General features: G+C 43.4%; 2 protein-coding genes across 2 annotated transcripts; one reads left to right on the forward strand and one right to left on the reverse strand.

The window, feature by feature from the left end:
• The first annotated feature begins 190 nt into the window (after positions 1–190).
• On the forward strand, positions 191–12,543 carry ccdc191 (coiled-coil domain containing 191). Its single transcript, XM_053488251.1, has 16 exons — positions 191–429; positions 4,549–4,587; positions 4,641–4,809; positions 5,171–5,308; positions 5,407–5,809; positions 6,393–6,531; positions 6,825–7,015; positions 7,161–7,410; positions 8,861–9,213; positions 9,315–9,403; positions 10,099–10,181; positions 10,262–10,351; positions 10,818–10,961; positions 11,778–11,930; positions 12,076–12,230; positions 12,330–12,543. Exons 1-16 carry the CDS (start codon positions 352–354, stop codon positions 12,499–12,501), a joined length of 2,646 nt encoding a protein of 881 aa, XP_053344226.1. The 5' UTR covers positions 191–351; the 3' UTR covers positions 12,502–12,543.
• Positions 12,544–12,860: 317 nt separating this feature from the next.
• Positions 12,861–18,366, reverse strand: zdhhc23b (zinc finger DHHC-type palmitoyltransferase 23b). Its single transcript, XM_053488250.1, has 5 exons — positions 18,077–18,366; positions 15,872–16,055; positions 14,824–15,510; positions 14,519–14,686; positions 12,861–14,152 (listed from the first exon to the last, which is right to left on the reverse strand). Exons 2-5 carry the CDS (start codon positions 16,006–16,008, stop codon positions 13,879–13,881), a joined length of 1,266 nt encoding a protein of 421 aa, XP_053344225.1. The 5' UTR covers positions 16,009–16,055; positions 18,077–18,366; the 3' UTR covers positions 12,861–13,878.
• Positions 18,367–21,029: the final 2,663 nt, after the last annotated feature.

The following is a 21,029-nucleotide window of genomic DNA, read 5'->3' on the forward strand; positions in this document are numbered from 1 at the left end:
TAAATAAAGGTTTATAAAACGAGCTCCTCGTGAAAGAGCCGAAACCCGTTGCCATGGCTACGAGAGGACACATTGTTAAGAATGTTGGGATTTGTAGTTTTTTGCAGGAATATATTCGTTCGCAAGCGCAGAACAATTTAGTTTTTGTCCTACATTTCCCATGATTCATCCAGGGACTGTTTGACGCTTCACGAGCTGTAGATGTTTTTCGGTCTTTGAATGAAAAAGTTTAGGATCATACATGCTAATGTTTTACAAAACATTTTATTTAATTCAAGTATAATGTAATGTTTACTCGGTGTATTAAGTAGCTAGATTCCGTTTGTTTTGATATAACTGTATGACTTGGAAATGGCTCATTCATCACATCGGCCTGATCTGTTTCTCTGGAAAAGAGTCTCAAAACCTGGAACTCAAGCAAACAGCAAGGCAAGTTTATCCTCCATCTCATATAATCATGCGTCCTCGTATTCATTCAACTATCTTTTGATCTCTAGAGGTGTACCTTGTGGAGGTGACCAGGTTGACAAAAGTGCAGTAATTATTCCCTACAAATTAATTCCCATAACCTATAAATCAATTAGATTATGAATAATAAATGAATATCGTGTATGTGTCATGATATATTCCATTAACACTAACATTGCGTTTGTTCCCCTTTTGCCATCACCAGTGTTGTTCTGACACCTTAACCTTTTTCAATTTGATCTACACTAACACTTCTATTGGATCGGATTACACAGGGCAGCCTTTGCTCTCCATGTTCAAGTTCAAGTTCAAGTAGTTCAAGTAGGCTTTATTGTCACTTCAACCATATACAGTTAGTACACAGTGAAACGAAACAACGTTCCTCCAGGACCAAGGTGCTACATGCAACATAAACTTACAACATAAATTAACAGAGAAGCTAAACTAGCTAGCTAGGAGGCCTAGTTAGCTGGCTAGCAGAGACAAGACAGATATTCCTAACATAAATTACAACATAAATTAACCAAAAAAAAAAAAAAAAAAAAAAAACTAAAAGACTATCTACAGGTTTTTTTTTTTTTTTTCCTTTTTTTTTTTTTTCCCAGACAACAGACAACAACATAAAGTGCACGTGCAAATGTGCAAAACGAGCAACAACAAAGTGACAGTGCGACAACAACGACATATCAGAACATAAAACATAAAACATAAAATATGGTGTTGAGGTAGTAAAAAACATAGCAGCAAGAATTGGTATTTGTGCAAAAAGTAATGAATATTGTGCAGAAGAGATAAACAATGAGGCATTTACAGATGTGTGTAGAATAGTTTGTGTGGGTCAGTGTGTCTGCGCTTGTGTTGATTTGTCAGTCCAGTCACAGTGTTTTGATGTATTGATGTAGTTGAGTTGTAGTAGTTAAGCTGAGTGATAATGTTTGTGTGTGTGTGTGTGTGCGTGTGTGTGTGTGTGTGTGTGTGTGTGTATCAGTTCAGTCCCTTTTTGTTGAGGAGACGGATGGCTTGTGGAAAAAAGCTGTTGCACAGTCTGGATGTGTGTGCCCGAATGCTTCGGTACCTTTTTCCAGATGGCAGGAGTGTGAAGTGTGTGTGAGAGGGGTGTGTCCGATCAGCCACAATGCTGTTGGCTTTGCGGATGCAGCGTGTGGTGTAGATGTCTTCAATGGAGGGAAGAGAGACCCCAATGATCTTCTCCGCTGTTCTTACTATCCGCTGTAGGGTTTTGCGGTCCGATATGGCACAATTCCCAAACCAGACAGTGATGCAGCTGCTCAGAATGCTCTCGACATGTGCATCAGTGACCCCCCGGCCGCCCGTGAGCCTGTCGCCGGTTCAAGGGTTTTCAACCCCTTGGATCACTTTTGTTATGTCCTGATTACTGCAGACAGGAACTGTCCCACAAGAGCAGCTGGTTTGATCAGTCGCTCTGATCCAGTTGTCTAGCCATCAAAATCTGGCCCTTTTAACAGTAGCTACATTTTCCATATCTCGTTACAATGACGGCCAGAAGTGGGTGAGATATATTAGGGAGTAAATGTACCGTTTGTCCCTGAAGTTGCTGTGTTGGAGGCAGAAAAAACAGGCAAGCATAGGGATTTGAGTGAAGGGACACATTGTGATGGTTAGAGAACTGGATACGAGCAACTCCAAAACTGCAACTACAGTGGTCAGGAAATACTAACAGTGATTCATGGAAGGAAAACAAGTGAACTGGGGATAGGGACATGGGTGGCCAAGGCTCACTGATGCTCATGGGGAGGGTAGTCCAATCCAGTATAAGCGGTAATGTAGACAAAATTAAGGAAAAGGTTAATGCTGGTTGTGAAAGGTGTCAGAACACAGAGTGCATCACTGTTATGGTGGCAAAAGTGTGTGTGGCGGGGGAGCAGTGTTGCCAACTCGTCAGTAAGGAAAGTAGCTATTGGCTGTGGTAGAAGTCGCTAGAAGTCGCTAGATGACGTCATCACGTAATTTGCATAATGCAATTCTGTCATATGGCTTTCAAAAAGATACGTGACACTTATTTGAAGCTTGAAATATGGTAAGAATGTGTATTTGTATCTGACAAAACCATTTGTAGCATTTCGACTTTTATCTCATAACATTGAGTTTATTCTTGTAGATTTACATTTTTTTTTATTTTTAACGTGGCACTAAAGCTCCATCGTACCGTCGTAGTTTTTATACATAATATATATTACTATATATATATATATATATATCACCATTTTTTTCATATTTAGCAGATGTTTTTATCCAAAGGGACTTATAAATGAGGACATTTAAAGGAATTAAAATCAACAAAAATAGCAAAGACATGCAAATGCTTTGCCATGTCTCAGTTAGCTTATACACAGTGCATTTAGCAAATGCTGATGATAGAATAGAAAAAGAATAATACATGCTTATGGTAGGCCTCTGTTTTTATTTTTTTAATATATATAATAGCCTAAATAAAAAAACAGGAAAGCTAGTGTTATTAGTTTAGTTTTTTTAATGTCACAATTCCTACCCTCCTCCTTTACCCGGGCTTGGGATCGGCAAAAGTGACCCAAATGAGACACTTTGGCGGATCTTTTTTTGTTGTTGTTGTTTGTTTGTTTTTCTGTTGTTTTTTTTTTTTTTTTTGCTTGTTTTTTTTTATCTTTATAATCTTATAATCCACTTAGAACCTTTAAACATGAACAGTTTAACCATAAAATTGTAACATTTTTTAAATACCATCTACATTAACAATTTAACAGAGTAGTCCAAATTTTTTTGTTTTTTCCAGACCCTCCTCAACACTAACACTAGTTAACACTAGGGGGGGGCTCCTGCGAGAGGACAGCCCTGTCTGTGAGTGCTTTGGGACGGGGGAGGGGCCGGCGGCAGCAGCTGCTGTGGCAAGTTGAGAAGAGTCAGTACAGACACATCAGAGTCTCCAAAAGTCTCCAGTAACACAAGAAAAAGTCGCCAGATTTGTCGCTAGTCGCTTTTAAAAAAAATTGTCGCTAGAGGGATTTGAAAAGTCGCTAAATATAGCGACAAAGTCGCTAAGTTGGCAACACTGCGGGGGAGCAACATACTCAATATTAGGTGGTCATAAGGTTAAGGCTGATCGGTGTATATAAGAAGAAGTTTTGAATAATTGGCACACATACTGTAGGCTGGTAAGTAATAAGTACCTCACTTTATTTATTCGTACAGAAATTTGATGAGGTGCCCTAAAACGCCTCTGTGTTCTGTGTTTTTCAACCCCTCTGCCTGTAACCCTACCCACTTCATAACAACCCCCCACACACACCCTCCCCTCTGCACCCCTAATCCTGTTCACACATCATCCTGTGGGATAAATCAATCCAGAGGAGTATTTACCCAGATAAAGGCTCCATCCTGGATACTCCAGTGAAAAGTGATTTTAAAGGCACCTTGTAGGGTTTATATTACATATATTTGAGATTGGACAGATCCATTACCACATTACCAGACAGAGATATCTATTAAACAAGGAAAAATATATACAATGCCTGACAAAATAAAAAAAAAAAGTGTAAAATGAGTGTGTAAATGATTCCATCTATGCAGTCGTTTGAATACGACTCCCTAGATGCCATAACCTGGTCATTCAGTACATTCAGTTCATTAGTTGAAACAACGTTGCTGAAAAAGGACCTGAGCAACTGAAGCAACCTGGACAAGATATCGATCTACAGTGTCTTGTGCATTGGCATGATGTGTGCATGGCTTCATGCGCTTTCCTTCTTATCCTGACGCGTCCATCGCTCTGGAATAGGGTTGATCTGAACTCATCACACCACATGACCTTCTGTCTTCACTCCGAAGTCCATTCTTTGTGCTCCCTAGCAAACTGATTTCTTTTTTCTGATTAGTCTCACTAACTAGTGGTTTTGTGATTCACACACAGCTGTTTAGTCCCAATTCTATGAGCTCTCATCACACTGTGTGTGTGTATGGAAATTCCTTTACTTTCACTATTACACACAGCTCTGATTTCTCTGTCTAATGTTTTTTTTATGATGCAACTTCACCAATCCCAAACTGTTTAAACAATCCCTGCAGGCACTTCTGGCTGAAGGGGATATAAAAACATGGATAAAGGTTAGTACTCCAGACGTGTTGCATGTTTTTCTGTTTTAAATCCTTATTCACAGAATGAAAGATCAGCTCATTTCCTCTCTTTGCAGAAGGTCGAGATGGCCTCGGAGTTTGCTGTATCCGAAGTGTTTTCATCGCGGAAAAAGCACAACGGTAAAACAAGCCGCACTGTCGCGCTTCAAAGCACCGATCAGCTCCAGGACCATGACGACGCATTCAGCGAAGGTACACATGCATCTGCTCATCTTATTCGTAAAACATTATAACATTATATATCAATAAATAAGGATTAAGTACATTCAGGCGATTATGTTCGCTGTTTGTTCTAACTTGCTGTCCATGATGAAATAGAAGACGTGGTAACGCAGGTGGTCAGAATAGCACTGGTCACACAGCTCCTGATGTACACAGGACGATGTCTTTTGGCACACTGACTTATGAAGCTCGGGGCTTCCTGTGACTGTGCGTGCAGCCTTGTGCTGCCATCTGTTGCCATGTGATAAAACTAGTCCTGAAACGTTTTGATCAAACTTCATGCTTCACTTTGACAGGTTTGTGTGTACTTTCTTTGCTCTGTAACCCACAGCCCAAACTATTCTCAACGACTGGATGAACAAGAAACTGCGCTTAGAGCTTGAAGTGGATGAGGACGAGGAAGAGAAAGAGGACGAGGAAGAGCGGATCGAAGAGCGACCTGCAAACCTGAACTATAAAAATTTTAACGGTACCGATTGATGTGACGGAACCCAAAAGAACTCAACGGCAATATTAACAGATCACATGTGATTCTTTCACTATTCCCCCCGATTTTTCTTTTCTCAGGTATCTATTCCCAACTCGCGTGTGAAGATGAGAGCTTTGAGGCGCGTCACTTCCTCCAGGAGTTGATGGAGAAAGACGTGATGCACAGCGAGGCAGTACGGGGGCTCTGGCTGGACGCGGACGATGAGAAGAGGAGAGGCCGTGACCCAAACGTCACCATGGAGGTACGACACCAGCAGGTCAAGGAGCGGCGTGCGCAGAGGGAAGCGGAGCGGGAGAGGCGGCTCAGGGAGCAGGAGGCGCGGAAGGAGGCGCTGGCGGAGGTCAAGCGGCTGGAGTGCGAGGAACAGAGGAAGAGGGAGAAGGAGGCTCAGAGACAGGACGGGCTTTTGCAGCAGGAAGTGGTGCGTCTGCGCAAGCTGATGCGGGAGAAGAGGAGCACAGAGCAGCAGGGACGCAAAAGGTCATAAACAACATGGTTGTCACAAGATCGTGTTTATTTAAATGTTTTTTTTTTGCGATCGGACATTGTTAAGGTAAGGAATAAAAAGGAAAACAATCAGCAATGTTACGCTTATCATCCTAAAGTTCATTATTTTCCTGTAACAGCAGGTTCCAAAGTGTTTTATTCCTCTTATACCACAGCAATTTGACAGATTAGATTATTTATTACATAATGACATTTACAGTTACATTTCATATTGTAGGACTTCTACAAAACATGTTATTTCCTTTTACTCGGTACATCATAGCAGCTTCTTTCTCTTCCATACGGTCAATAAGAGAAGGCAGATTAAAAGGTCATGTTGCAAGGAAATGCGAACTCGTCTGTCGTGAACATTTCATGTTACTTTAATCGTTCTGAAGCTCTAAAACTGGAGACTCCTTCCAAAAAATGTTCAGGAAAACCAACCATACAACAGATTTAAATAGTTAACTACAGTTATGCGTATGAGAGTCAATTCTCAGCAGTAATCCTGACAGGCATGGAAGAGCTAATCAAGATAAAGGCGACTGTGCTTGAAATATATTTTTTCGCTGAACAGGGACCAAGAGAGGCTGAAGAACCAGAACAGCATCAAGAGCACGGTTACAGGCATGGCAAAACCTGGCTTTGTCACACAGAGGCAGCTGAGACACAGAGAGCAAGAAGTGGAGGCCAAGATCTGCACTCTCAACCTGCAGGTAAGGAAATGTCTAAATCAAAGTCCGATCTGTACTCGGAAATAATATATATGTAATTGGATGGGACGAACCGGGACTTGTGATGACATTTCTCCCACAAGAATCTGTTTATATTGAGTGATAAGACATACTGTACTCCCTGCTCAAATGCTTTTATTGTTTCCATGGCAACTAACTCTGGATGTGCAGAAACAGTGGATGGAATTTATTATTTTTTTTTAATGAAAGTACTTTTTTTTTTTGTCGCGGCCTGTATGCGTGACACTAATAATAGTGTTTTTTTTTTTCTCCAGTGTATGCTTAAGCACTTCTCCGCCTGGTACTCCTTGGTGTTAGAGAGGAGGATGCGTCTGGGTAAAGCCGCCGCACTCTGTGATTGGAGGAGGCAGCTGAGGGCGTGGCGGGCGTGGAGGGAGCTGGTGTGGGAAAGGAGGAAAGAAAAAGAAGCTGAAAAGATCGAGGAGGAACTGAGGCTGGAAAACAGGTACACACACACACACACACACACACACACACACACATACACAGTTAGTAGTGAAGTCTGTATTGAAAAGTTGCACTTAGAAATGTCACAGGACTCCAGGTCAGTCCCGAAGGGTTGATCTGAGTTGTGTGTCCGCTCCGTGTAGACGCTGTCAGCTGGCAGAGGAGAGCGATCGAAGACGGCTCCTGCGGCGCTGCCTGGGTGATTGGCGTTTGTGGTGCCGAATGGAGAGAGAGCGGCGGGATCTGCTCAGGCAGCAGGAGGAAACCAGGCGGAAGATGATTGCCCTGATCGATGCAGCTGCCTCGGGGAAGCTAACAACAAAGAACTGCACCGAACCACTGATCACAGTCCAGCCAGAGAGTAGGAACCAATCAGAGAATGCCACTCAGCTGGTGAGTGAAACCATTAAACATTTCTTAAATTGTGGTAAAATACTTTTCTTTATACATAAATGTCAAATATCTCTTGATATCAATATATACACACATAAATGTTAAATAAAAATAAAGTGTGTGAGCAAGATGTTGTGCCAAGACAAATCACCAGAAGTCTTCACTGTGCCTTGGCATCAATCCTCCACATCTGTAACCAACACTGTTCTTCCAGAAGATTGGATCCCTGAGCTGGTGTGGGGTTTAGTGATGGTGTCCAACACTGCCCTCCGGACTCACCCACAGGTCTCAATTAAGTTCAGATCTGGTCATACAGTAAAGGTCATCGCGTTTAATTAACAACAGTTTCATCCTCGCCAAATAGTGACATGTTGCCCCATGGGGGGGCAAATGGAGCCAAATCGTGGCAGCAAAGTAAATAAATCAATAAAGACTCGCCACCCAAAGTATAACGCTGGGATATTAGGACCAGATCAGGATTTTCTTACATCTTTGTACACCAGTGCTTTATTCATCCATGTACTGAGAGGTTAAAGCACTGCAGCCCTTCAATAATATCACTCTCTTTATCTGGCCCGTCATCTGCACGCATTAGGTTTTTCATCTAATCAGCCCTAACATTACCACATTAACAGTGATTATCAATTATATACCAGTAAACTGGTGACAGGATCATGGGCACCATGGGCAAAGTTCCTCCATGGACCAAAGGCCGTCCGGTCCGGTCCGATCCCACAGAAAACCAGCACAAAATTGCCAAAAACAATCAGTGCTGGACAAGAAACAGTCAAAGACTAGAATACCCGACGTACCACAGCACACGGAGACCAGCAAGTAAAGTGCCCAAGGTCGTTGACCACGGTTGCCAACTTTACCCGATGCCAGTGTGATTAGCCACCAGTGGGATGAGCCCGACTAGTCTGATCCATCGATGGCCCACCTCGCAACCCACATCACCCAAAGGATCCACTGGCAATGAACGTCCTGGTGCCAGGCACCACAGCGCCCCCGGAGACCCTGTGGAGACATGCTCCGAGGGGACAGACAGACAGACAGACAGACAAGGCTTCTACAGTTTATTTAATCACAAGTTCATTCCTTTTATATTTATGTAAAGACTCATGGATAATTAAAATCATTTCTCACACCTTGCTTGTTTTTCTCTTCTCTCAGCAGCAAAGATTTCTCCTTACTGAATATTTAAAAGCAGTGAAATTTCTCCCGCTGGACTTTGTTAGTTTTATCTCCTGTGCTTTTGTGCTTTTTCTCTCCAATGAGACATGAACGATTGAGTTAATTAAAAAATGAAAACACCAGCAAAAAAAAAAAAAAAAAGGAACCTCTCAGAGAAGACTCATGATGTTCGGGCGAACATGTACAGCCCCGACGGAGACATTAACATAATAATCACAATACAATTCCTTCTTCTTTATTAACGTTTCATCTTCAGGCCCAGGTACCAGTACAAAGAGCCACCTCAGCTCCCTCGACACCCACCCAGGCCTGGCAGGTGACTCATCGTCACGCCGCAGTCTCTTCAGCCGAGGCTCGGGAGGGGCAGAAACTGAGCGGCGCCCCCCGCTGTCAGAGCGCGGAGATGCGCGGAGGACGGTACGACCATCGTCACCTGGCTCAGCAGAGGACCATCGCCGAGCAGAAACGCCGTCTTAAAGAACAGCAGGACATTATCTCCGAGCTGCAGGAGAGACAGAAGATCCTGGAACTCAGACAGGAAGCAGAAAAAGCTGAACAGCTAGCAGTCCAGCTCAAACCGTTTCCATCGCAGAGTGTCTTCAAGACAAGGTACCGTCTCTGGCATCTTTCACACGATAGAAAATACGTGAACGTAAAAGAAATCCAGAGAAAAGGAAGCCTTGCAGATAAGGTGTTCATGTTCTTCACAGTAACGGATCGAAAGGTGAACGCGGCGCCAGTCGTCCAGCCCCCAAAGAGCATGACGGTCATCTGGCTAGCCCTCATTCTTCACTGCGAGGTCAGATTTACATACATTCGCAATCACACACGCCTCCACCGCTGGAGCTGACAGCTGATGCTTTTTTTCTGAGGGAGAATATTTCATGAGAACACTTCAAAGTCTCGCAGGCTGAATTTAGGACCACGATGGATGACAGAGAATACGAGATGAAGTCTGTTCACGCACGAGTAATACGATACACATTTAAGATTTATGAGCAAATGTAGGCACCAGGATTCGTTTGATATTTCCTTTTTTAATATATAAAGTAAGGATTAGCTATTAATACATTTGTTTAGCGGCTTTAACAGCAACTCTTCCAGGCGTAATGAGAGAATCTTCTCAACAGATCTTCTCAACAGCATAAACACTTAATTCTTTTTTCTTTGTTTCTCTAAACGGCACTAGAATTCTCTAATCAGCATTAAGAGTAATTTCAAGATTCCTCCCTCGGGATTGACCAGAATTACTGTACATCTCTAAAGCACGCCGCATGTGTTGTTTTTAAATAAGAGAAATGTGAAATGTGGTAGAAATCTGAGCCGATTCTTAAAAAGAGTGTGCCGCTTCACTAAACAAGCACAACCTTCTAGCTAATATAAAAAAAAAAATAATAATAATCAAATGCTAATGTAGGAACGCTGATTGTACGGACGCGTTATAGCGAGACGTTGCTCGAGAATCCCGGGCCTGACCTTTGTGTTCTTTCTCAGCCATGGATGAGCGAGCTCGGCAGCGCGCGGAGCGCAGGAGGGAGTTGGAGGAGATAAAGAGGAAGCGGGAGGAGGAGAAGAGGGTGAGCGTCGGAAGGGTCACCAAAAACAATCAGATGGTTTTCTTAATTTAAATAATTTCTTTTTGGTTTTCTTTCCTCAGGCTCAGATGAAGGCTGAGGAGGAGGAGAGGCAGAGGCAGGAGCGCATAGAGGCGGAAAGAAAGAGAGAGGAGTGGAGAAAGAAGAAGGAGGTACGTGTTGGTGTGTTTCGGTGAAAATATTCAGTAATAAAGGCGGCACAAGCATTGTCGGCACGCACCTCCAGGGTTCTGGGTTCGATTCCCGTCTCTGTGTGCATGGAGTTCGCATGTTCTCCCCGTGCTTGGTGGGTTTCCCATCTGTTACGTTTTTAGGCGGGTCTCGAAGGAAAGGCAAATCACGCGATTACGCACAAGCAGGTGGTGAAATTCCTGCACATCACAGGCTTTGAGTAACGTAACACCATGAAGAAAGTAGTAAAAGTAAAAAAATTGTGAGGCTGTAACCTCTCGCACCCAGAGGCCCGGAGAGAGCTGATTGGCCGAGCTCTCTCAGAGGAGAGGGATAAAGAATTTTTTTTTAATAAAAATGTACTCAAGTAAAGTACAAAAAAAAGCAACAACCAAAAAACATTGAAATACTAAGTGTGAGTGTGTGTGTGTTTGTGTGTGTGTTTAGAGGGAAATAGAGAAGCAAAGGAGAGCAGAGCTGGAGCAGACGTTGTTAAAGCAGGCCGGAGAGCACTACCTCCGATCCCTGCTGCTGTACAAAGGAATAACACCATGGAAGCGTCTGGTGAAGCAGAGCCACGCCAATGATCAGGTGACCCCACACACACCCCTCCCCAGTCAGTGGGTTGTGACTTGTTCCCAGCCTCACATATCAGCCCACCGCTAACACACACGCTCCGCACGAAGCCCATCTGCTGCCTTTCACCCAGCGCGACTTCAGTCCTCGGCTTTACTGATGTCCCCGTCATATCTGTGCTCTTACACCTGCTTATCAAGATGGACGGGCAAAGACAGGATATTGGACGTCTCGTTGGAGAAGAAAACAAGGAGGAGAAAGAAGTATGCTCCAAGTCCTATTAGTCACAAAAGCAGCAAGAGGTGCCAGCCAACCAGACGGCCTGTGCAGTCTGAGGACGTGGCTGTCCGGTGATCCATAGACTCATTAGACACCCGAGCGAGTGCCAGGCTTGGCATTCTCTCTCTCTCTGCTGTGTCTGAAGCATAGCATCGCATTATTCCAAAAACAACCCAACACACACACACACACGAAAACAAGGCTCGACAAATTCCCTGGGGATCTCGATACACAGATTTATCCCACTGAGGGCGAGACATTTCTTCTGTGCTCACGGGGCATACGGAATGCCAGCGATGATGCCAGTCTCAGGGAACCAGGGTATCTTATTATGCAAACTTCAGTTTGTTAGACAGACGTGTCTTTAGTGTGCATGTACAGACGGGAAGAAAATGCTTGTATTGTATAGCCTTTGGCTTTAACCTGGTGCTTAAACTGGTCTATTATATTTCCCCCCTATTGTGACCTCATATGACAAGATCTCCTCCCCTCAGCTTGTTCAACCATATGGTGCATTTGGAGACAAATTGTTTTGTTTTTTCCCTTCATCAGAAAGCCGAGGTGCATCACACGCAGGCTCTACAAAGACGCTGCTTTCTGCATTGGCGCCACACAACAGACGAGGCCCTGGCAGAGAAAAAGAGCCACGCAGACCAACTGTACGAGCGCATCCTGCTTCAGCGAGCTCTGTCCCGCTGGAAAATGGTAGGATTTATAGCCGCAATCCATTTCCTTCCAAGCTATTCTTGTCTCCAGCTTTTTAGATGCAGTGAAGTGTTTGAGAGAATAAATTTCAGACGTGTTCACGCTTATTGCACCTTTGCTGACTAATCCCCCTGTGATTACTCAGTTTAAGCTCCTGCAGTCTCACCTGGAGGTACAAGCTGAGCACTTTCACGCCATTCAGATTCAGAGGAAGGTCCTGAAGGTGCTGCTGGATTACGCAATGCAGCAGAGACTAGAAGGCTGGGACAAAGAGCAGAGGGCTGACGAGTACAGTGCCAGGTCAGCAAACTAACCATTGACAAAACTCAAGGCTTTGTGTGAGCTTTATAAGCTGACCTGGTGTTTGTATTTACGTGTGTGTGTGTGTGTGTGCCTCAGGCGAGTGGTGAGCAGGTGTTTTGCTGCTTGGCGGCGTCTGCCGGCGGCGCTCCGGGAACAGAGAGAGAGAGAGGATAGGAGAGAGCAGCTCCGACGCAGGGTGTCCGAGATCCTCCCGGATTTCCGGCCGCCCCCAGTGGACGACGTTTGGAGCTCGGCGTCACACGGCTAACAGCACCACTGTGACCATTCATTCATTTATTCATTTTCTAGGGTCGCGGGAGGCCTGGAGCCTATCCCAGGAAACTTTGGGAATAAGCCGCGGTTCTCCCTGGACGGGAGCGCACACACACACGCTAAAGACAATTTGGGAAGGCCAAATAAACCTAATATATATCTGTGGAACACATAAAAATCAAAAAAATAAAAATCAGCTGTTTATAATCTTTTCGAAAAAGTTTTATTTTGCTCTTTTGTGAGTCACAATCAGTTTGAACAGCTGGTTACTGATGCATGATGGTACACAGATCAGAACAAACACTGCTTGGTTAAAACAGATGAAACCTGTGTTCTTTCATAAACCCTTTTTTCGTTGTTGTTTTTTTGCATATACTGTGTGTGTGTGTGTGTGTGTGTGTGTGTGTGTTCTTAACAAGGCTTTACAATGAGATGAAAATTCCACCTATTTATTAAGACCTGATTTCTTAAACACTGCAACTTGACTACTTTTATAACACATACAAGGGCTGTTCAAGTCAAACCGGGACTTTGGACAAAACTTTTCCTGAATGAAGGCATAAATCTGATTAATATTTCCACAAGACTTTAAAATGCCAGATGCTTGAAAATCTGCGGGTAACTCTGCTGGGATCCTCTCTTCAAGCCATTTCCACATGTTTGGACTATTAAAGGAGTTCCTGGGAGGCCGGCGTTTCAGACGTGTAGCATACAACCCGATCATGGATCTGGTGAGCTGAGAAAACTTTCTACCGTGATGGTATCCAAGCACTTGTGAAATGCTGAGATACAGTAAATGCACTGATTATACAGAGAAATAAACACTCCGAAGTTTTTACTCTCCGAACTGTGTTCCGAGGTTTGACTCGAACACCCCTTGTATATTGAAGGCTGTTATTGCACATTCACTTTGACGCCGTCTGCGTTTTATAGACGTCTGGAATCTTGGACAACCTATGTCCCAGCAAGGCACTAAATCAAGCTATGACGGCGTCTACACAAGAACACTTTACATACTGGGTGGAGACAGAGACGCAGCAGATTAAATGTTATGGGTTCATGGAATACATTCTATGGCTTAAGACTAAGAGATGTTGGGTCTGATAAACAGTTCGATACCCATACTCCCTCACTGTTGAGGTGCATCGATGAGGCAGGCATTGTGATTTGGTTATAGCCAGATGAAATATAATATCCTGCTGCCACCTAGTGGACGAAAACCATAACAAACCTTTTTGCAAACAAGGGAAAAAAAAAAAAAAAAAAAGAACAATCTTGGAGATCTGCATGTGCATAACGCTTCAGTGCGACAGCTTTAAACCTGACCTCTGAAAAGTCACACTTCCTTAAGGCTCAGACTTTACGCAGATGTCTACACCAGATCTGTGGGTTTCAAGGCTTTGGGCTGCAACTTCTCAGCCATGGTGAGGAATTCGGTCCAGTTGCTCCAGAAGCCGTGGGAGTACACGCCGGTGTCGATGATGAGACCCCAGACGAGGCTGCGCCCCGTTCTATCCCTCAGAGCAGCCCGAGCCTCGCGCTCCGTAACGTTGTAGCTGACGTTGATCAGCTGCAGCACCAGCAGGTGGAGAAGACCTCCAGTGACGATGCTGCTGTACCAGGCACAGGTGAAGCACAAGGCCGAGCTGCACACACACACACACAGGATTGGACTATTGATGACAGATTAATTTTTACATTTTGAAGCTTTAAGTTTTAATAACTGGGCCTGAAACTTTTACACCAAATTTAAATTAGGTTTAAACCCTTAGAGGCGTCCTTTAAGGACAACATTAGGGGCTCTTACACTCGATGAACCGTAAAATTGTACATAATATCCAATCATTTTTATAACTATTTATTAGAACAACACTGCTCTTTTATGACATCCCTTCAGCTGTATCCAGATCTGCAGCTCCAGATCCTTTATTCTCGTAGTGTAACCACCCTGCAGAGGCATCATGATAGAGATGCTGATTACATTCACAGTAGCTGTGTAAAAGGGTTCACACCTGAACTGACTGTAGACATCAGGACAGTAGAACAGGGCGGTCAGGACGCTCTGGGTGGGACACACACTGCGCAGCACCAGGCTGATCCCATACAGTGAGGTCAACAGGAAGAAGATGAGCGTCAACAGGAAGCTACGATGGTTGGCTTGACCCACACAGCTGTTAATCCTGTCGAAGCAACAACACAACTCAGGATTCACTTGTGTAATCATACCATTCTCGAAAGATTCAATTCTTCACTATCTATAGTTCTCAAACCTTTTCCCCACTCATTTATGGATATAAATTCTTAATCTGAGACACACCAGACACAGTGATGGTCCAGACGTAGGACACAAGCGCCGCAGATCCTGCAGTGTCCAGCTCTTGGAGGTCGCACCAGCTTGCAGAACGGACACCAGTTCCTCCTGCTGCTGCCGTCTTTCTCCAGCTCGGCGCCCTGCTCAGCAGGACTGGTCCGATTGGCGATCACCACTTGATGCCGTGAGCCGTGGTGGTAGACAGGGTCTACGTCGGGGGGAGGGCTGTGATACGTCACGGTGCTGTGCGTGTCAGCGGGACCGAGCTGGAGATAGCCCGGCCCTTTCTTGGTCCGAATAAGAGCAACGATGGTAAGCGCCACCCCTAGTGTTATGATTCCCAGCTGGATGTTAGTGACATCGCCTCGTGGCATGACTGTGGTGAGGAAGAGGTAGTACATGTAAAACAGGGAGAACAGTGCCAGGCTGAGGAAGAACAGCGTGCGTCCTTTCTTGCGGTGGGTGAAGTAGTAATACCAAAGCACCATGCCGGGAAGCGCCGTCAGGACCACGACACCCAGCAGGTAATGCAGAGCGGCGATGTGCAGGAGGATGGGAAGCAGGATAAGAGGTGGGATCAAGGACAGGTCGACTTTTTTAGCTCCTGTGATCCAGGGTACTCGTAGACGATCCGTGACCGTGTCCGACACTCGAGTCAGCGAGTCCGGCTTTTGGGCTTCTCTCTTCATCCATCTGTGAAACAGCAGAGAATTTATTATAAGAGGTGCAAATTTTATGCTATTAGAGATTGATATCTACACAAACAGCACATAATCAAAAATCTGCTACTTTAAATGAAGTACACTTCCTTTACTTTTGGCTCACTTTTATAAACTCTGAGAATGTTCTGGCACTACATCACAGTTCCTGTTCCAGGATTCTCGTTCTAACAAGACAGTTATTGGATGTTTTTAATGATTTGCATGCAATAATGTTTTATATTTTTTTTAGAATTGGCCGGATCATCTGTTGGCCCCTCTAACCCTATCTAACTCATAATTCCCTTATTGTTATACCCATAATTCCCTTCCATCCTACACAGCTCCTCCCTCACCTGTCACAAGCCTCGTCCAGATCCTCACAGTCACAGCAGCACGCTGCCATGTGACTCCGCCCACCATGCCGGTCCACATACTCGCAGCAGCACAACGGATCGTCCAGCTCCGTCGCTTTACTGGTGCGCTTCTTCATGATGGACAGCGGCTCATCGGAAAAGCCTCAGATCATCATCGTTCACCTGTAGGGGAACGAAGAAAAGCAGACACGGATTGATCCCGGCGGCTTGTTTACACACTACAGCCTCATCCATTATATATCCCTTGTTCTGCTGCCAGCGTTTGCTTTAATAGCTCAGATTTCAGAGGCGAGCGCTTCATTCAATCCTGAACAGTGTAGCCGTGTATCGCATGGCCTAAGCCAGGCAATCAGACCCTGAACTACAAGCCAAAAAAAAAAAAACCTTAGGGTTCGATCGCAGATGATAGGATCATGCTGCTGCTATTGTTCACCTGAGCCAGACATTTAACCTTGAATTTCTTTCTTCGAATGAAAAATAATTACAGCACAGAATGATTATTTTTTTAACTGGTGTATTACCTCTAACAGAGATTTGTAATATGGTGTGATTGTGGGCAGAGCCAACAGATTAGATTGACAAAAACAGACAAATTAACAGGTTCTTTTTATGTTAGGCTTCGTTAATTACTACAGTTAAAGAAAAGACTTTATACATGCAGTTTATTAAAATGATTTTTTTTTGCACAAGAAAACCTAATTTAGTTAAACTAAATTAATTTTTTTAACTTTTAAGTTACAGCAATTTGTTTAAAGGTTAAAAGGAAAAAAATATATTAAATCAGATTATTTACATAATCACAGTGCAGTACTTGCAGAATTGCAATATTAATCGAATCAGCACTTAGGTTTCATGATAACATATCAGGAGGTGACTGTTGATTCACATCCTACAAACAAGCTTTCCGGGCAAGATCACTGAGAAGGGAAGACGAGGGAGAGTGAGACCTACAGTTGGCGATAATGTATCCTAATGGATTCCAACCATTAAGCCATTAAACAACAAGAAAAAGAAGAAGAAGGAGAAGCAGCTTTCTGGGCCGGAAGTCTGTTATATAAAACAGTTTTCTCACAGCCAGTTGTGCAGAAGCACTGGTTTAAACTGATGTAAATGATCAGGTTTTACATTTCTTGAGGGTTTTTTGGTACAAGAAGGGCATGTTTTAAAAACAATTTTATATTAAAGGTGCCTACTGCACCTTTAATTTACTTAATTTAAATATCGGGGCGGCACGATGGCTTAGTGGTCTGAAAGTGGTCTTACTATTGCCTTGAACCTTCAGGGTCCGGGTTCGATTCCCGGGCCAGGTCCAAATCCCGCCTCTTTGTGCACAGAGTTTGTATGTTCTCTCCATGCTTCGTGGGTTTCTTCCGTGTACTCCGGTTTCCTCCCACAGTCCAAAGACATGCAGATTAAGCCAATTATGCATTCTCAAATTGCCCATAGTGTGTGAATGAGTGTGTGTATGGGTGTCCTGCGATGAACTGGCTTGCCATCCAGGATGTACGGTGCTTCGTGCCCAAAGTGTCTTGGGATAAACACAGGATAAAGTGGTACAGACGATGACTGAGTGAGTGAGAGTGAGTAAATATCAGGAAGGTAAGAAGTAAGACCACTTGGAGACGCAACCGGAAGTTGGGGCAGAATGCAGGGTGGGTGGGGTATAATTACTAAAGAAGTGCTGGGACAAGTTTTCCTTTTATTTCTGTAAACTGGAATGTGCAGATGGTATCCTGACACACTGCTAACAGTGTAACTCACAGTTAAGGTCAATGCTCGGGTCAGGAGTCATAAAAGTGTGAAGCTTAATGACTGAACAGAAAGAATGACCACAGAGATACACTCAGTATAGTATGTGTGTGTGTGTGTGAGAGAGAGAGAGAGAGAGAGAGAAGACCAAGGTCACACAGAGAACACACCCCGCCCTCAACAGTCCGTTTGCTCTCTAAAGTGCCTCGTGTGCGTTTAAAGGCTCGAGGAAAACGTTCCAGTCATTAATTGACGTGTTGTTTGTGTCAGAAATGTTTACACATGACACGGAAGCGCGAGGATTTTACTGCGTTTCTAGAAACTTTTTCTTCACCTGAAACGGTATCATCGCGCGCGCTCACTCACTCACTCACTCATACACAAACATGCGCGCGCCCCCCTTTATCACCTCTTCTTCTTCTCCTTACCTGTGTGTGTGTGTGTGTGTCGATGTGACATGTTGGGAGATCTCTTAGCCACGGTAACGCACAAGCCCGCCCGTCTGGTTGCCAGGTTGCGTTTTTACCCCCCTTCTCCGTCAAGGAAAGCACTCCCGTCTCGTCGGTTTCACTGAACGCACAGGTTTGGAATAAATCGTTATCCGAGGTCGAAGTGTCTCTCTGTCTCTTCACCAAGGTGTTGAACAGTGAAGCAGTAAAGAACCTCGGCCCAGACCCTGTCCTTTATCTCACACATGGTCCTCTGGTTCATCTCATATCCGCTCCATGAAGCCTACTCAGCAGTGCTTAGAGAGGGTTGCCAGATCCATCTCTTTTAACCTTCTCGTTAAAAAACACACACACATTAAAGGTCATCTACTATGGAAAATGTACTTTAAAAAAAAGTTCACATGAACTAGACTGCCAAGAGAAACGAATAGTATTTGTGCTGTAGTCAAACATATAGCTTCTGCACATTTCTACTGTAAGATGTACACTAATGCAGATCAGATCACTTCCCTCAAATATGTGACCAGGTCCTTGGTGTGTGGCAGGAATACAATCGCCACTCCATACCGGGGCAAAATCGCTCCTTTAAATTCCCTTTCCTTAAAAAGGAAACATTAAATGTAATCTATAATGGAAAATGTACTTTTTTGACAGGTTCACCTTAATGCACAAACTTACCTGGGATGAAGGTAAGGGCCTAGAAATACCCTTTTACATTTTGGCACATACCCATTTTCCAGACTGACTAACATTTTTATCTCATTCTTATTTCACATCTGAGCAGTTGAGGGGTAAGGGCACATCACTGGTGATGGGGGTTAAACCTGGGACCTTCCGAGCAGTAGTTTGCCATTTACCACTGAGCGACCCAGGCCCTAGACTGTTCAGACAGAGAAAACAGTTCCATGGCAGTGCCAACACTTGGGGAACAGGGTAGAACAAAGAACCACTAACATCAGCTGCTGGAGGCTGGGATTGTCACAACCAATAAAAAGTTTGTGAGCGCCATCTTTCAAAGATGGATTTAATATGCAATGAGTAGCTCAAATGCTTCCTTATAATAAAAAAGCTAGAAAAACTGCTCACGAAGCCACGTTGAATTCCGTCACTGTTGTTGTCGTGCTTGCCATTAGCATCTTTCTTTTTGTTGTGCTAATAGCATTGCCAGCATTGCACCAGTCATGAACTAGCACCTGGTTCCCTTTAATGAAAAAGGGGTAATAGACCACTTGGCATTCATGAAGTGACCCATGTGGGCACCAGGACACAACACTATCTTAGAATGTATAGGAACAGTTTTAACGTAATTAAAAGTGAGTGACAGGTAAAGCTTATGGTCACAATGTCAGACATGTTTGAAAATGGTGCTTGTCAAAAAGAAAGAGCTGTGTAAAAAACTATTTGTAAAAAACTAATAGTTTTTTATAAAAAGAAATAGTTCTTTAAAGCTGTAAATAAAAAGAAAGGAGGGTCTAGCTCATCATCGAGCAGTGGCGATAATGATGACTTCGGCATCACCCCTGGCTGCAGGGCCTCAGAAAACGAGCATGTCTGATCGCACTAGGTACTGTATCATTTAGGAATACTCAGTGCAATCAAAGTTGTTTAAGCATCTTAGTTTTATAATCACCTAGTCTATCTTTTAGAGCTTTATAAGCCACTATGTGTGTGGTTGTTAAAAGTGATTTGACTGACTTTTGTATTTATCCTCAAGTAGGCTTATGTGACATCTCAGAAAGAACAAGTCACCATTGTGTCTCTCAAGAGAAACTAATTCTAGTATTAGTATGTGCTGTAGGCAAATAAAGCTATTGTACATTTTTATTGTGAGATGTCACACTAATGATCTGATTACTCAATCTGAATGTGTGGCCAAGGCCTTCATGTGAGGCAGGAATACAATCTTGTTAAGACACTTACCCACATACAGTATAGTACATACACGTACTCATCTAAACCTAGTAAGTTTAATAAGAAAAACATTGTGGTTTGAGCCCTTGTCATAATGTTTTATGTGCTTTCTAAGATGCTTCCTGCTCAACACAGTAGAACAGACGGGTTATTTGTGTTACCATACCCTTTGCAGTTTGAACATGTCTGTTTGTTCTTCACCATCATCTCCAATGAAGAGTTGTTTTCCACACAGAGAACCACAACTTACAACATTTTGTTGTGGTTTTGTTCGTTGCAAAATATTAGGGAACGTCTACAGACTCCTATGTATTAAATTCCAGCAGTTTCTGAAATATTTAAACCAGCCAATCTGGTAACAACAACCATGGTCAAAGGTCAAACTTATACAGGTCACACCCTCATTCTGATGCTTGACGTGAACCTTAACCAGCACATTTGATCTGAATCTTAATTATATCTTGTATTAGGTAATGTGCAGGTGTACACGTGTTCGTCGCTAGGATTTAATGATCTAACAAGTTGAATATGTTTAGAGGGCATGGAATAAAATTAATTGTTGCAGCAATCATAAATCACTGGTGGAAATAGACAAGTAAGGTGACTGGCCTGTAAATCTGGTTATCTTCAAACAATAAAACAAAACAAATGAATACTAGATCTACATGAGAATCCATGTTGATTGCAGGTTATTAATAGTATAGTCTAATCAGATCATACCGTAATATATTTAGCAGTTTCAGCCAATATAAAGGAATTAAAAATCATATTATATATTGTGTAAGAGGTATTACTTTTATTCCTAATAAAGTGGATATCCAATATTAAATGATGTAGTGTTATGCATTGTCGCCTTCCAAGTTATGGGATTTCTCTCTATTTGGCAACACTGATGTGAGCCCTGCCTGTACAGTGTCCTGCTTAGCTTTCAATTTGGGAGGTGAATCTTTACTGTAGACTCAAATTACTGAACGTTTTCTCACAGGGACACTGAGAAGCTTTTATTAGATGCACAACGGGGCACTTTA

Source organism: Clarias gariepinus, chromosome 26, assembly GCF_024256425.1.
Source record: "Clarias gariepinus isolate MV-2021 ecotype Netherlands chromosome 26, CGAR_prim_01v2, whole genome shotgun sequence".
Classification (NCBI taxonomy): Eukaryota; Metazoa; Chordata; class Actinopteri; order Siluriformes; family Clariidae; genus Clarias; species Clarias gariepinus.